Raw genomic sequence first — 14,683 nt, forward strand, 5'->3', positions numbered from 1 at the left:
GGTTTTGAAGAGGCTCAGTTTCCCCATCTGTAGAGTGAGGGGCTTGGAGCTGAAACTCCGTGGACTTCGCTTTCTAAGCTTCACCCACCACCACAGTCAGCGGGGCTGGTCCTGTCTCCCCCCCAGTACAGGTGGCTTCATCCTCCCTCCACAAAGCTGATCTTGCTCTGGCCTGCTTAGGACTGATCATTCCTGTGTTTGTGTGTGTCTCTCTCCTGGACCAGCCTCGGGGACTTTCCACCCTTCCTGTTCCTCTGCAGACATATTTGTTTTCATCTGTGGAACGAGACAGCATCAAGGATCGTGCTGAGCAAGAGACAAAGGGAAGGAGCATCCCGGCCACCCAGCTAGTCCTTCCTGCTGGCCCAGGGCTGGGCAGCTTCGAGCTCCCCAGCAGGAGGGGTTTGCCAGGGAATAGCCCAGAGGCCAGGGTACCCTCTGCTGTGCCTTCTTGGGTGACACGGGCTCAAGAGATGTAAGAGCCACCCGCAAAGGCCAGGAAATCACACACCCCACCCAGTCTCTTGTTCTGCAGCTGAGCCATCCCAGGCCCCAGGGAGGGACACAGTGGCCTCTGCAGCATCAGAGCTGAGACTCAATCCCAAGGCTTCTGACTTCCACTTCGCTGCGTCTTCATCTGTCTCCCTTGGATCCCCAGCTTACAAACTGGATAATTCTCATCCCCAGACCTGTTGGCAGGCCAAAGGAATAACTCACGTGAATCAAAAGCAATTTGCAAACATAAATAATTTTTAGTGCCAGGAGAGGAGCCAGCGGAAAGATGCATAGAAAGGGGAAATGATCACAGCTGGTCTGGACTCTCCTTCACCCTGCAGGGTCCTTCCCCTGCCCTTTTCAGCTCTGGTGGGAGGCTGGGGTGGAGCAGCGTAAACAAAGCCGGAAATAGCTATCCATGCTTCTATGCTGTCCACAGGAGGGGCTCTGCTCACTGGTGTCTACCCTCCCTACCCCGCAGCCTTTTCAAGTTTTGTAGCCCTAGCATCTCAGAGGCTTATGGAGACATAGATGGTTCTCTGCACACTTAGGAACCCTAGGCTTCCTCCCCAAAGGCTGCAGATTCCTTTGTCCTCAACCCACAGCATCTCACAGCCTAAAAGAGTAGAGGAAACACCATAATGCGTGGCCCCCCTTTCCTCGCAGTCTTCTCTTCCAAGGGAATGTGCTCCACGGCTGCTCTTCCGTTTGGAGCCTGCTTTGGGAAACCGAGTTGATAGCATCTCTGACTGTGGAGAGCTATTTGCTTCTGTCCTTAGGACAGGATAGCCCATGCTGCCCTGGCAGTGGCGCAGCCTCTCTTCAGAGGCTCCAAGGACAGCAGAAGAGGGTGTGGAAACGAGCGAGAGTCATTTTGGAAGGCCCAGAGCATTAAACACACCTTTCCAAAGCCCACCCCGAGAGGCTGTCTGAGCAGAGAGAAACAATGAGAAACCAGACACCATGGCATTAGTGAAGAATTTCTCAGATGAAACAGGAAAGGGAGGAAATCCAGGGAGGTTTACAGGGCACCTGGCGCAGGTTGAAAGGACCCGGGGGGGGGGGGGGGGGGATATTAGGCTTCCCGATATAGTGCATTTGAAAGGGTCCTGCACCGGGCCAAAGAGCGGAGAGGCGTTCCTGCCAGTGCAGGTGGTGGCGCTGTCAACCCTCCTGCAGCCCAGAACACACACATACACACACACACACACACACACGTGTGCACACACATGCATGCGTGTTCATCATTCTAGAACATAAGGAATCTCAGCTCCCTGCCCCAACCTAGATATAAAAACTTGCAGACAATTGCAGCTGCAGTGTAGCGAGCTCTACGTTGCAGGGTCTTGTGCACACAATTCATAAGGATAGCAACCCGAGTACAGAAGGATGTGTGTGCATATCTGCATGGAGGGAGGAGCATCGAGCATCCTGAGTCACACATTCAGACTCCATCTGTAAGGATGAGATGGCTGCCCTGCTGCGTGGAAATTAAACTATGGCACTTCCCGCATCTTTCTCCAGGACTCTCCTTAGGGCCTGTTTCCCTAAATCCGATTACTACATCATTACCTGGAGCCTCCAGAAATCCTGACCAACCACTCAGGTGGAGTGAGGGGGTGGTGGGACCCAGAGCTGCTGAGCACAGCATGTCTGCTTGGCTCCTGGTGGGAAAGAGATGGGCCTGGTGTCCTTGGGGAGCTGAGCTGCCTGAATCCGGGCTCCTGGGCAACCTTTGGATCAGGATGCTGTTAATGGTTAGCAGTGCAGGCGTCAGTGTTATTGTCTGAGGCCCTGTCCCATACACACAGACACATATCTGAGGTGTCAGCATCTAAGGGGTCCCGTTAATAACTGTGTGCAAGGGCTGGGGAGATGGCTCAGCAGTTAAAAACACCCACTGCTCCTGCAGTGTTTTCCCAGCTCCCAACTGAGGCAGCTCACAACTGCCTGTAACTCCAACTCTAGGGGATCTGTGCCTCTCTCCTGAAGCTTGGTAAACACTTACACTCAAGTGTGTGTGTGTGTGTGTGTGTGTGTGCGCGCGCGCACACACATGCATGTGTGCACACACACACACACGGTTAACAATAAGAACACACATTTTTTTCAAAGAGCTGCACACAAAGGGCTGGGGAAGCAGCTTAGTTGTGGGAGCATGGACACAAAACCCCGAGTTTTGCCCCAGCCCATGTGCTGGCCCATGCCTGTAATCCCGACATCTGAGATGTAGAGACAGGAGGATCAGAATTCAACAGAAGTTTAAGGCTACCCTTGGCTCTATAGTGAATTTGAAGCCAATTTGGGTTCCATGAGAGCCTGTCCTAAAGAAGAAGCAAGAGAAGACCTTAAAAAATATACAGAGAGCACAGCACCCCAAGGCAGTGTTTCTCAACCCTGTGGGTCCAGACCTCTTTGAGGGGAGGGGGTGTCAAATGACCTTTTCACAGGGGTCGCCTGAGACCATCGGAAAACATAGATATTTACATTACGATTCCTAACAGTAGCAAAACTAGAGTTATGAACTAGCAACAGAAATAAATAATTTTATGGTTGGGGGCATCACAACAAGAGGAACTGTATTAATAAAGGGTCGCAGCATCGGGAAGGTTGAGAACCACCGCCCTAAGGGATGTGAGGCCCAGAGATACATGGAGGTTGGCAATCGTTTGGCACCGGCCGCTGGCTGATGGTAGTGGACAGTGAACAGCGAAGATCTTAGGAGCGCCAGTGGAAGGCGCTATGTTGGAATAACATCACCTATACAAGTTCAGAGAGGCGATGGAATCCGGGCCTGCCTTTGAAGCACCCACTAGCAGACTCTGGGAGGGAGGTGTGCAGATTCCTGACTCTTACCCCACTGTCTGGCTCTTGGACTAGGGACAGGTTAGCCAGCAGGCTTTCCTATTACCACCTGCAAAGCAGGGATAGGACTGCTTCACATAGGTGAGGGAAGCTGACGCAATAATCCCCCCGAAAGGCCACAGTTCAAGAGCAGCCAATACTAACTTATCATTTACTGTGGAGGAAAAGGCCAGCGGTGGGCAGGGAAGGGGTGGGTTTCAGAACGAGGGGCCACCAGAAGCAGACACTTGTATCCAAGAATAACAGTCTTCAATAGCAATTTCCTCTTTAGAGTCTTCACCTCAGATACACAGCAAGTACTCTCAAGGGACCACAGAATCCACTTGCTTCAAAAACCATGAGGTTCTGGCTTTGTTCTGGGGCAAGTTTTCTACGAGACCCTCGTCCTGAGTCCACAGCCCCAGTGTCGTTCTTAGACATCCACTGTGAAACCAGGAGGGTTGAGATCCCCAAGATGTCAGCAATTCACCCTGAAGGGAATGAGGACAGAGCTGGGGTATAAAGCTACACCTTCATTCATCTGTCTTTCGGTCAAGTTGGGGCTGCAGGCAGAAGCCTTTGAGAGACTCTGCTTTGACATGGGCTATTTAATTGTTCCCTGGCCAAAAAGTGACCTGAGTGTTTATGTAGGGTAGGGTATTACAAAATGCTCAAAGCTGCCTCCTGACATACTTCATCCTTTTCCTGCATCGTTCAGCCTTCAAGATGACATTTTTAAAAAGGCACAGGAAGGTAAAAAGTTTTCGATAAAGACTGTAGGCACAACCAGTAGATCTGTTGCTCTCGTCAGCGTCCTGGATGTTTGCTGACAAAGACCAAGTGTCAAGTCTTCCCACGTCTTTGTCTCAATGTGTCACAAACCCAGAGAATGCCCAGCTCACCCCCAGACCACTCTCAGATGAGGGCCCCATGTCACCCAGCAACCTCTCTATGCCTCTTAACTACACAGCTGAAGACAGTATTATAACCACCTTACAGGACGGGTCGTTTTGGGGCCCCTGTGGGTAGGGACGACACAGTGATCATTCAGGACTGAAATAAGAGTTTCCACACCACACCTAGGGTACTCAGCTAAATTTCATTGTCACCTAAAAACATACAACATTTTCCTTTGCTTTAGAAGTCTCAAATATTCCATGGGACATATATATATATATATATATATATATATATATATATATATATATATATATATATATATATATATATATATATATATATATATATATATATATATGTATATATAGTGCTGGGGATGTACCTCAGCTGGCAGAGTACTTGCCCAGCATGCAATAAACCCTGGGTTCGGTTTCCAGCACTATCACAAGCATGATGGGTATGACTGTGATCTCAGTGTTCATGAGGAAGGAGGAGGAACAGCATCTCAGGGTCATCCTCATCCTCTGCTAATGAGTTGGAGGCCAGCCTGAGTTACAAGATACACGAGCCCCCGCCCCCCATACACACACACACACACACACACACTTCTAGAGGACCAGGTTTGGATCCCAGCACCCACATGGCAGCGTGCAACCATCTGTAACTTCAGTTCTGGTACCCTCTTCTGACCTCCACAGGCACCAAGATGGTGAACAGACATACATGCAGGCAAAACACCCACACACATACAATAAAAAGAAAGACAAATAAACCTTTAAAAGTATTTATTTATTTACATGCATTCATATGCATATGTTATTCAAACTGAACTGAGAACCCTAGATTTTTCATTGGCCTGGTCCTGACCACTCTGAACCCAAGCTATGCTGGACCTGTGGGACATCCCCAACTAGGGTGTCCAATGATGGAATAAATTCTGTGGGGTTGAACTTGGTTCTTCTAGAAGTGGGCAGCTTCAGACAGGAGGGTTCACAAATAACCCTGCCCTTTGCACAGTCTGCTCATGTGGCTGTGAGACTCAGCCCCATGAGAAAGGTTCATTTGGAGGAAAAAAGATATTTGGGTGATATTTGGGTGTGTGGAATGCAAAGCTTTCCATTTCTATCTTGAATTTGAATTCTCTCCCTCAAAGAGAGGGTTTGGGACGCTGTTGTTTATAAAGTGCTGGGGAGGGCTGGACCTTCTGAACCCTCCCTGCATGAATGCCCTTGGAGGAGGAGCTCTTGTCAGGGCCCTGAACTCTGTTTCTGTGCCTTGGACATGTCTTCTAAGACCAGTGCCAAGGGCTTAGAGGGCAGAGTCCTAGGAAGCCGCTCTGCAGGATTGGTCAGTTTGGTTCCAGAATGAACACAAGAACCAGGCAATGCCACCAGGATGTCAAACCTGTGTCATGGAGAGCTGACCTCTTGGGGACAACGTAGGCCAAGTTAGGCCAAGTTGCTTACTTAGATGACACAAGAAACTCAGTAAATGACAAACTCTGTCCCTTTGGGGACAGATCAGGGTCTTGGCAACCAGACTGGGCACCTTAACTACTCCCTTGGACTTCTACACCACTGTTTACATCTGGTCCAGATTTGCCCAGATCACCCCAAAGACAAGGCATCCATACCTAGCTTCCAAGGCTCCAGGGCACCTGCAGACCAGGCTTTTCCGGAAAAGTAGTGGACCAGTGTCCGTCCCTGTCTTCTAGGAGTACCATCTTCTGCCTTTTCTCTCCTCTCCCCAGGCGGGGCGGGGAGGGGGGGCACACTGATCACCAAGGTACCACCACTGCAGACCTGCTGAGGAGTGCCCGCAGCATCCGAGAGTTTTCAGTTCTCATGAACTGGAAAAGCAGGGACTGAGGTTCCTGCCTGGCACGGGCCTTTGTGCACCCGCTGGTGAAGGACAGGCCCAATTCTAGCGCTGAGCAGGCGGGCTGCCAGAAGCAAGATCAGCCTCCTCCGCTCACAGGGTGGCAATGGGCGTTCATTACAGAGGGGAGGGGTGTTTAACTCACTCTGAGGGGGGCTCCCGGGGATGGGGTAGTGGGAGGGACAATTCACAAAAGCCGGGCTACAAACTCCCAAAGGCTTAAAAAAAAAAAAAAAGCGGCTCCCTCCCCCTCTTCCCCTCCCCCGCCCCGCACCCTTCCCCCAGCCCCAGCCGCTGATGGCCTGCAGCCAACACTGGCCACTCTGCACATCCAGCCTCCCGCCCTCTCGGCCTTCCTCTCCATCTCCCCCAGCCTTCCCAACTCTGCCCCTCAAGCTACCTCAGCGCGCGCGCGCGCGCGTACACACACACACACACACACACACACACACACACACACACACAAGCACACACACGCTGAACCATGCTGTCATCTTCCGCCCTGGTGCCACTTTAGGCTCGGCTCTGGTTCCGGACCCGGGCTTTGCAAACTGGGAGAATTCTGGAGCTCACTAGATCCCCAGGCCGGAGGCCCCAGGGCCTGCTTAGCCACGGAACCAGGAGAAAGATAGCAGTGTCTGCAGAAAGTCGGCCGCTGTTGGTGGCTTCCTGGCCCGCTGAGCCGCACCCCTAGCCTAGGGGCCATTAACCCCTTTCTTCCCTCTTCCCACCATACCTAGCACCTCAGTCTCGCCACTACCAAGGAGATGAGCAACCAGTGCCAGCTCATGCAGCTAAGGAAGTGAGGGTGTTAGACCAGACTCAGCCCGCCTGTCACCCCCTCCCGATCCATCCCGCAGAAGGCCCTTGGTCCCCCACAAAGCCGTTCACTTGCTCCAGCAGTGGCCTTTGGCCTGGTGGTTTCCGGGGAGAGAGCCTGGCAGAGAAAGGGCCGCCGCTACTTCCTTGGAGGGGCGGGGCCGACAGTGTGTTGGTGGGAGACAGGACAGGGCCCTACAGAGTGGGGTCCGCTCCTGCTAGTAGCCTGGTCCATGACAGGGAAGGTTAAGGAACTTTCAGTCTCTCTAGGACCTGGCTTGGGGTGATCCCCAGTCTGAGAAACAAGATCCAGGAAGTGGGGGTACACCAGTTACTCACCAATTGATCACCCCTGCCTGCACCCCTCCTCCACAACCCGGACTTCGAAGAGTTTGCCAGGTAGATGGGAATCACCAGCCAGAAAGTTCTAGGGACTAGGGTGCCTCTTCCCCCACCCGTCTTCCAGTCCAGCCCCTCTCGTCTCTCCCACATCGTGTCACCAATGAGGGTGCCTCTCTGGAGACACCAGACCCCATATTTGGCTTGAGCAAAGGCTTAGCTCAAGGACAACAGGCTTTCTCCATGTGATCTAGGCTGAAGTGGGGTCCCCAACGTCCCAAGTCCCCGACTAAGCTAATCTCGGACATCATATCGCACCTTCAACATTTCCATTTAATATTTACATTCAAGCAGGTAATAATTGGAAGCTTATAGTTCAGACATTTCTATAGCAGCAGGTTCTAGAGAGCTCTTTAGCCTTTTTAACAAACTTTTTTTTTTGCACATAGAAACAACACACCCATGTGTACAGTATCAAAAAATATATACCAAGGTTACTGGTGTTGCAGTTCCTGGAGAGGAGGAAATGAAATCGAAATACTGGATGAAGGGAGAAGGCCAACTGAAAAGAGTTTGTCTGATATAGAATATAACATGATCTAGAGGAAACTCCATAAATCTAGGTTTTTATATTTCAATATATAAATACCTACAAATAAATATATATATATATTTATATATATATCAGCCCGAAAGGGGGTGGGGGTTGGTCGGGCTTTCTGAGCTCAAACAATACATTTCAAGAATAACACCACGTACAAACCGGGGTAGAAGTCAGCACTTGACAAGTTAGCACGGTTAAAATATAATACTATAACTCTGAGACCACCTTGGGGCTGCAGGGTCAGTTCTGGAGGTCCATGGGGAGGGCTCGGGGTCTCCTATAGGGAAGGGGAGGTGGCGGCAAGACCGCAGGCACCGAGTGGACAACTCGAGTAATCGGGATCCCAGGGAGTGAGCAGAGAGCCCTGGCCAGGCAGCTGGGGCGTCTTCTCCTTGGGAGCCTCTGCGAGATTGCAGGCGCTGAGACCCAATGGGTGCGACACCTTCCCACTACACGGTTACATACTCCTTGAAAGTGACCGTGAGGCAGTTCGCCGTGACGTCAGTGATAATTATATTCCCAAAGAAGGGCTTGAATTCGCTCAGGGGCTCCGCGGGCTCGTCCTGGGCCTCTGCCGGAGGCTTCTCTGCTGCAGTGGCCGGCGCCACTACTGCCGCCACCGCCGGAGCCTCAGGCTTCACCTGAAGAGAGCTGGGGGGTTCCCCAGCATCGCTACGCATCTTGACACAGCGCAAGTCTATGGGCTCATCCAGGTCTGAGTCCAACAGGATGACCTCGGGCTGCGGCAGAGACGTTGCAGTGGGGGACACGTTGACGGGGTGTTCGGAGGCTGGGCTGCCACTCAGGCAGGTCGGCGTGCTGATGCTGCGGGCAGTCAACCGCTTCTTGCAGGGCTCACGCTCGCCATGGGTCTCAGAGAGGCAGCGCTTGCGCGCATGGGAGAGGTTCAGGCCCACCGTGTGGTGGTGGTGATGGTGGTGGTGGTGGTGATGGTGGGTGGGTGGGTGTGAGCTCCTAGCTGGGTCCCAGGCCAGCAGGTCTGGCTTGGTAGTGAGCTGCAGCGGCTGCTCAGCAAAGGCCTCCTTGGTCGGGGAGAGCTTTCGGGACCCTAGGTCCTGGGGCTGAGGGTCCCCCGACACCAGAGCCTCCTCCTCCCTGCGTTTGCAGGGCACTTCTGTTTTCTTCTCCTCAGCAACACCGGTGGCCTTTTTAAAAGTCCTGTCGGCCTGGGGATGGCGCTCCTCGGCAGCACGTTTCTTGTGGCTGGGGGAGCGCGACTCGCCCTCGGCTGCCTCACCCGACTTTATCTTCACAGCCTGCATTCCGTTCTCCATATACTTGCTCATCACGATCACGATGCGCCCGTTCTTGTTCTTGTTCTTGACGATTTTCATCTTGCCCCCAATGCCATTTCCGGTCACTGCCTCCTTAGGGGCTGGTGTCAAACCGTTGGGAGGGCCCTTTTCCGAGCCCTTGCCTGGAGCTCCTGCCCCTCCCCCCAGGGGCTTCACTGCCCCGAGGTAACCTTTGGCTGCAGCTCCGTGGGCCCACTTGTCAGGAGGGTGGCTCTTGGCGCCCAGGTCTGGGCAGGTGGGGCTGGGTGCCTCCTTGTGGCCACCCTGGTACTGCAGGTCGTACATTTTGGGGTCTGGCTGGTAGGGGTGGTGCTTTTTGCTGTTTAGCTGGTAGTAGTACTTGCCGCTCTTCCCTGGTGGCGGTGGTTTACCCGATCTTTCCTTGCTATGCGGCTGGTACTGGTGGTGCTTCTTGCTGTTGAGCTCATACTGGTGGCCCTGGCCCTTGCCCTGTGTGCCCAATTCCAGCTTGGCACGGTTGTCAGCGGAGGAGTCTTGAAGCCCCGTCAGGACATTGGAGCGGCGGGCAAAGGTGGGTACCTAAGGGGGAGAAAAGAGGGGAAAGGTTGGCCCTATAGCATGCCGGGAACATCAGGAATGCTCCAGCTCCCACAGGTGGAAACTGCATCATAAGGGGTGGGGCCAGGAGTTCTATAAGAAATTAAGTGTAATTGGGGTGCTCACTCGAGGAACTTTAAGTAATTTGGGGAGCAAGGTCCAGGGAAGGGTTTGTGCTGGGATCCCAAAGTATTCACCTGCACCACCAGCGGTTTGGGCTTGGGCCCTCTCTTTCGATATCCCATCAGCTGCTCCTGCCGCTCCCTGGGGAGGGAACAGGGTCGCAAGGTTAGTATCCTGGCTTCCCTAAGGTCTATAGCACCCTGTTCCCCACGCCTCCTTCCTTGTGCTACTGAAAGGAAGGAACCAGCTGGAGGCAGAAGGTGGCCAATGTTGCCAGGTGGGCACCTTCCTTAAAGTCCCCCCCTTACTTCATCTGCTGAAGAGGTCCCACCCCCCCACATGTAAATCTTCTCTTTCCTCCCTCCCCACAATCCCCAATGCTGTAACCCAGTCTTTGTGTCCAGAAGGTTGCTGCTTGCAGCTGACTCGCCAAGCCTGGGCAGAACTTTGGGTTGGGGCATGCTCTTCAGACACATTGCTAGGTTTGGGAGTGTGAGGAATAGGCGGTGTGCGCTGACCTCCTGGTCCTTCCTGGTCAGAAGCGTGGATGCTAACTGTCTCATTAAGACTCAGATAAAGAGGGCCGCCAGTTGAAGGGAGGACTCCTTTTCTCAAAAGGCCAGGCATCAAAAGCGGAGGAACTGCGCCCTTGTTTACATAGCGGCAAATAAGCCAATTAGGGGCTGGGGATGACTTGGAGGCCAGGGTCGAGCCAGGTTCTCAGCCACCTGGTGATCCAAACGTGGCATAATTCCTCCCTCCCATGAGCCAGTGGGTGGGGCAGGGGTGGCTAGTAGAAGAACCGCCTCCTTAGAAGAGCAAGATCCTTTCCACGCGGATTCCCAAATTATCACTACAGGTCAAGGGTAGGGGAGCACTGGTCACTATTACCAGGCTTCGCTTGGTCTGGCCACCTAAGGAGCGATCAACTGTCCCAGGCACTATCCAGTCCTCCAGGATTCTACCACCCCTCCAAAGTGGTCAGATTCGGGATCACAGACCCCACTCTTCAGCGACCCGAGTTGCCATCCCCACCCCCAAGGCCCCTGGGCCAACCCGGGGGAGTTCTGCCATGCCCTGGGGCTGAGTTGGGGTCTGATTCCGAAGTTGCACGGCATTGCAACAGCCTGGATTATAATTCTTCGGGGACCCATTATGCAACATGGCATCAGCCGCTGACATGGTTACAGGGTGGTGAAGTCCCAGGTGAAGTCGGGTCAGGTTCCCTGTCTTACGCCCCGTGTCCCGGGAAAGCATTCTTAGCTCTCAGGATCTAGAGTTTACAGTTTTAGTGGCAAATGTGCCACAGGAAATACTTCAAAATAAAAGGATAGAAGGCTGCGGGGTGGCGCGGTTCTGAGGACTCTTTCCCCTCCTCCACGCCCTTCCCCCTCTACCCTCTCCGAAACAGAGAACCACAGCTACCAGTGGTGAATCCAGCTGCAGCAGCTGCAGCGTGGCATCTGTCTGCAGGAGGATGGGCACCCCACCCCACCCCCAACCACCAGGCAGCGCTCACTCATGCCCTCGGGCCAACCTACCCCTGACCTGATAGGGCAACTTGCTCCACCAAATACAGCAAAGAGGGTTGTAAGAGCTCAGGCTCCAGGCAAGCATCAATTCCCCGACACCCCCAGCTCCCTGGGGGTCGGGGGCATAAGGCCCCGTCAACTTTTATTCGGCCGCCAAGAGGTTAAGTTCAGTTCCATGACGTCTGGGGCGGTTTCACAATGCCAGCTCCTTCAGAGCTGCCCCGGGAGGTGCCCGTGCCAAGCGGGCAGTGGCTGCAGGAAAGCAACACCTAAGCTCCGGGGGTGGGGCTCTAAGGTTGCCATGGGAGGGGGCCACGGGGATTCAGGCACAGCTCGGAGTTTTCCAGGGCAGCTCCAGGGTCATCCACACTCTTGCAACAGTTTCTCCAAAACACAAGCCTACCTTCCTCGGCCCTACCCTGCCCCCACTCCCAAGCTGCAGCAACCGCCAAGGACACTGGTTAGAGAAGTCCAGGCCGCAGCCTTGCCCACCCGGGTTTGCTGGGGGTGGGGCTCCTGCATGTCCCCTCCCACCCCTTCCCCCCCCCATTACTGCGACTAGTCATCCACTTTACTATCCCCACCTATGGCCAGGGCAGCAGGCTGCTAAGGAAGGGATGCTCACCTGTTCTGGAAGGCGATCAGCAGCCGGGGATCCAAGATGTTCTCCTCTGGTTCCCACGTGTTATATCTTGCAAGTAAAAGAGGAGGGGGGAAACGGTGTAAAAAAAAAAAAAGAGGGGGGCCGGTTGGGGAATGACATAAGGCCCTATGTGGTTTCCTGGGCCAAAAGCTGTGATCTGGAGGGTAGACAGTAGGTTTCTGAAGGCCTAACTCGGTTCTTGGTGTCCCCCCCCCAAATTAAAATAAACACACAACGGCAGGAAGAAAGCGGGCGAGGAAAATGAAACTAGCAGTTTATTTGGTAGTCATCAAGAATTCTAAGCATGTTACTGCGACGTGTTCCAAGGCCACTGTCCTCACCAGAAACCCTTCGAGCAAATCAGTCCCAATGCAAAGTCGCAAGCAGGCCCCTCCTATCCCCAGCCTGAGTCTCCACTAGGGCTTCAACCGGTCTGCACTGAACCCCTAATCCGATAACCCACAGTCCAGCGGCCCCCCCACACCCCCTCGAGGCCCAGAAGACCGCTGTCACTGACAAGCAAACCCCAAATACTCAGCAGTGCAAAAATATGCCTCTCTCTCTGAGTGTGTGTGTGTATGTGTGTGTGTGTGTGTGTGTATGTGTGCCTGCGCCTGTCTCCATCCGGTGCCTTCGCATTTCAAATTAAAGAAAAAATTCCCCTCCGAAAGAGCTGCAGTGACAGTTCCCAACATTTTCTGCCTTTTTTCTTCCCTATCCTGCACCACCGGGAGGGAGGACGCACACAATTGCATTTTCGTCGCTTTTTAATTTTTTTTTTTTTTTTTTTTTTGGTTTTGCAATATGGAGCCGTTCGGTGGAGGGAAAGGGGAAAGGAGCCATTTTCTGCTGCACATCAGTCAGTGCCTGCGCCCTCCCTCCCTCCGCCGGCCTCCCGGGCTCGGCCCCGCGTCTCTCCAGCTCCTCCGGCTCCTTTTAGCGCATAAATTAGTGATGGCATTTCCCGGAGAGCGGAGCACAACACAGGGCGCCCGGCTCAGGCTCGGCGGCTCGGCTTCCCAGTGCCTGCCACCGACTTCCCCACCCCCTCCTCCCTCCACCCCACCTCCACCCCGCCTCCAGTCCGCTCCCCCACCACCCCACCAGCTACACGGGTCCGCCGGCCTGGGGGCCCCGTGCCCTGGCACTCGGCCCCAGCCGCCACTTACTTGGGGGACCAGCCTCTCCATTTCACCAGATACTCCACTCTACCCTGTGAGGGGGGGGAAGAGACAGCACTCCATCAGCTTCCGCGGGATCCCCGGCTCCGGCCCGCAGCCTCCCCACCCCCTCCGCGCCTCTCGCTCGCTGCTCCCGCGCCTCGGCGCCGCCACCCGCGCGCCACCCCTACCTTGCGGATCCGCTTCTTCTCGATGCTCTCCACCGCGAAGACGTGCTCGCCAACAGCTGGCAGCTCCATGGCCGAGCCCGAGCGCGCCGGGACGCGAGCGGCCGGTGCGGCTGCAGACACAGCTGGCTCCCGCAGGCGCCCCGATGTGGTCCTGCGCAGGGACCTCGCCACACGCTCTGCCCCCGCCGCCTCTACTCGCCCCTCAGCAGCCTGGCTGCCACCGCTGCCCGCACCAGCCAGCTCTCTGCTCACACTCGCACAGACAACTGAGCCCGGGCCGCCGCTGCACGAGAACTCATGCAAATCCCGGACGTCAGCGGGCGGGGCCTCGCAGGGCCCAGCTCGGCGTCAGGGGGCGGGCCGCGCCTCGGATTGGCGCAGCCCGGCCTACCGGAGGCCCCCGGCCTGGGCGGCAGGGGGAGGAGGAGGGCGCGGGAGGAGGCAGGGGAGGAGGAGGGCGCGGGGAGGTGCAGGGGAGGGATCTGCGAGCTGGGAAAGTGAGCTGGGGCCGCGGAGGAGAGGTGTGTCTGCCTAGGCGCCCAGGGTGGGCACCTCGGCTGGACCTACCTTGATCCGCAGCTAGACACTTGGGCCTCTCCCCAGCCCACCCTCGGCCGCTGGTTCTCGGTGTACGCGGCCCGGCCCGGGGATTCCTGCTGGGGGCCACAGAAGCATTCACCGCACTTTACAGTTGCCACAAACTACACCCCGTCCGAGCGTCTAGAGGCACAAGGGAATCTCCGGCAGGGGGCAGAATCGGGATGGGGACAGATCGCACCCCCACCCTTGGTGCCCACCACCCCGCCCCGTCAGGCTCCAGGCATTTAGGAAGGAGAGGTAGGGAGAGAAAGAGCGAGAAGAGTGAGGACTTGGGTGAGACAAGGAGCACGGAGAGTCAAGGACAGGGACAAAGGAGCAGCTGCCCCCCCCACCCCCCCGCCGCCGCATTAGAACTCGAGAACCTCAGCAGAAAGGGGAGCTGAATCCGATCCACCCAGCATTCTGAAGGACTTCTAATTTACACTTTGCCCACTCATTCGCTGGGAAGGGGCAGTTTCTAGCAAGCCCCCAAAATGAGAGAGGCTGGGATGACAGAGAGAGAGAGAGAGAGAGAGAGAGAGAGAGAGAGAGAGAGAGAGAGAGAGAGAGGACATGGGGATGTATGAGTCTACCTGGAGGCCCAAGCGGACTTCGTGGGGGTTCATGGGATTCCAGAAAGGGCCTCAAAAGAGAGTGGAGAGGACCGTGAAGAAGCTGAGGCTAAAATGCGGTGGATGAGTG

At 54.9% G+C, this 14,683-nt stretch overlaps 1 protein-coding gene across 1 annotated transcript; it reads right to left on the reverse strand.

Annotated features, from left to right (window-relative positions):
- Positions 1–7,590: 7,590 nt before the first annotated feature.
- Positions 7,591–13,700, reverse strand: Cbx4 (chromobox 4). The gene is made up of 5 exons (XM_005350826.2): positions 13,403–13,700; positions 13,221–13,264; positions 12,034–12,099; positions 9,951–10,017; positions 7,591–9,735 (listed from the first exon to the last, which is right to left on the reverse strand). Exons 1-5 carry the CDS (start codon positions 13,469–13,471, stop codon positions 8,329–8,331), a joined length of 1,653 nt encoding a protein of 550 aa, XP_005350883.1. The 5' UTR covers positions 13,472–13,700; the 3' UTR covers positions 7,591–8,328.
- Positions 13,701–14,683: the final 983 nt, after the last annotated feature.

Source organism: Microtus ochrogaster, chromosome 7 (genome assembly GCF_000317375.1).
Source record: "Microtus ochrogaster isolate Prairie Vole_2 chromosome 7, MicOch1.0, whole genome shotgun sequence".
NCBI classification, from domain to species: Eukaryota; Metazoa; Chordata; class Mammalia; order Rodentia; family Cricetidae; genus Microtus; species Microtus ochrogaster.

Coding starts and splice junctions, on each gene's coding strand:
- Cbx4 (XM_005350826.2), bottom strand. CDS start 13,471: ATGGAGCTGCCAGCTGTTGGCGAGCACGTCTTCGCGGTGGAGAGCATC. Junction 12,100..13,220: donor TGGAGAGGCTGGTCCCCCAA/GTAAGTGGCGGC, acceptor TTTACTTGCAAG/ATATAACACGTGGGAACCAG. Junction 9,736..9,950: donor CCAAACCGCTGGTGGTGCAG/GTGAATACTTTG, acceptor TCTCCCCCTTAG/GTACCCACCTTTGCCCGCCG.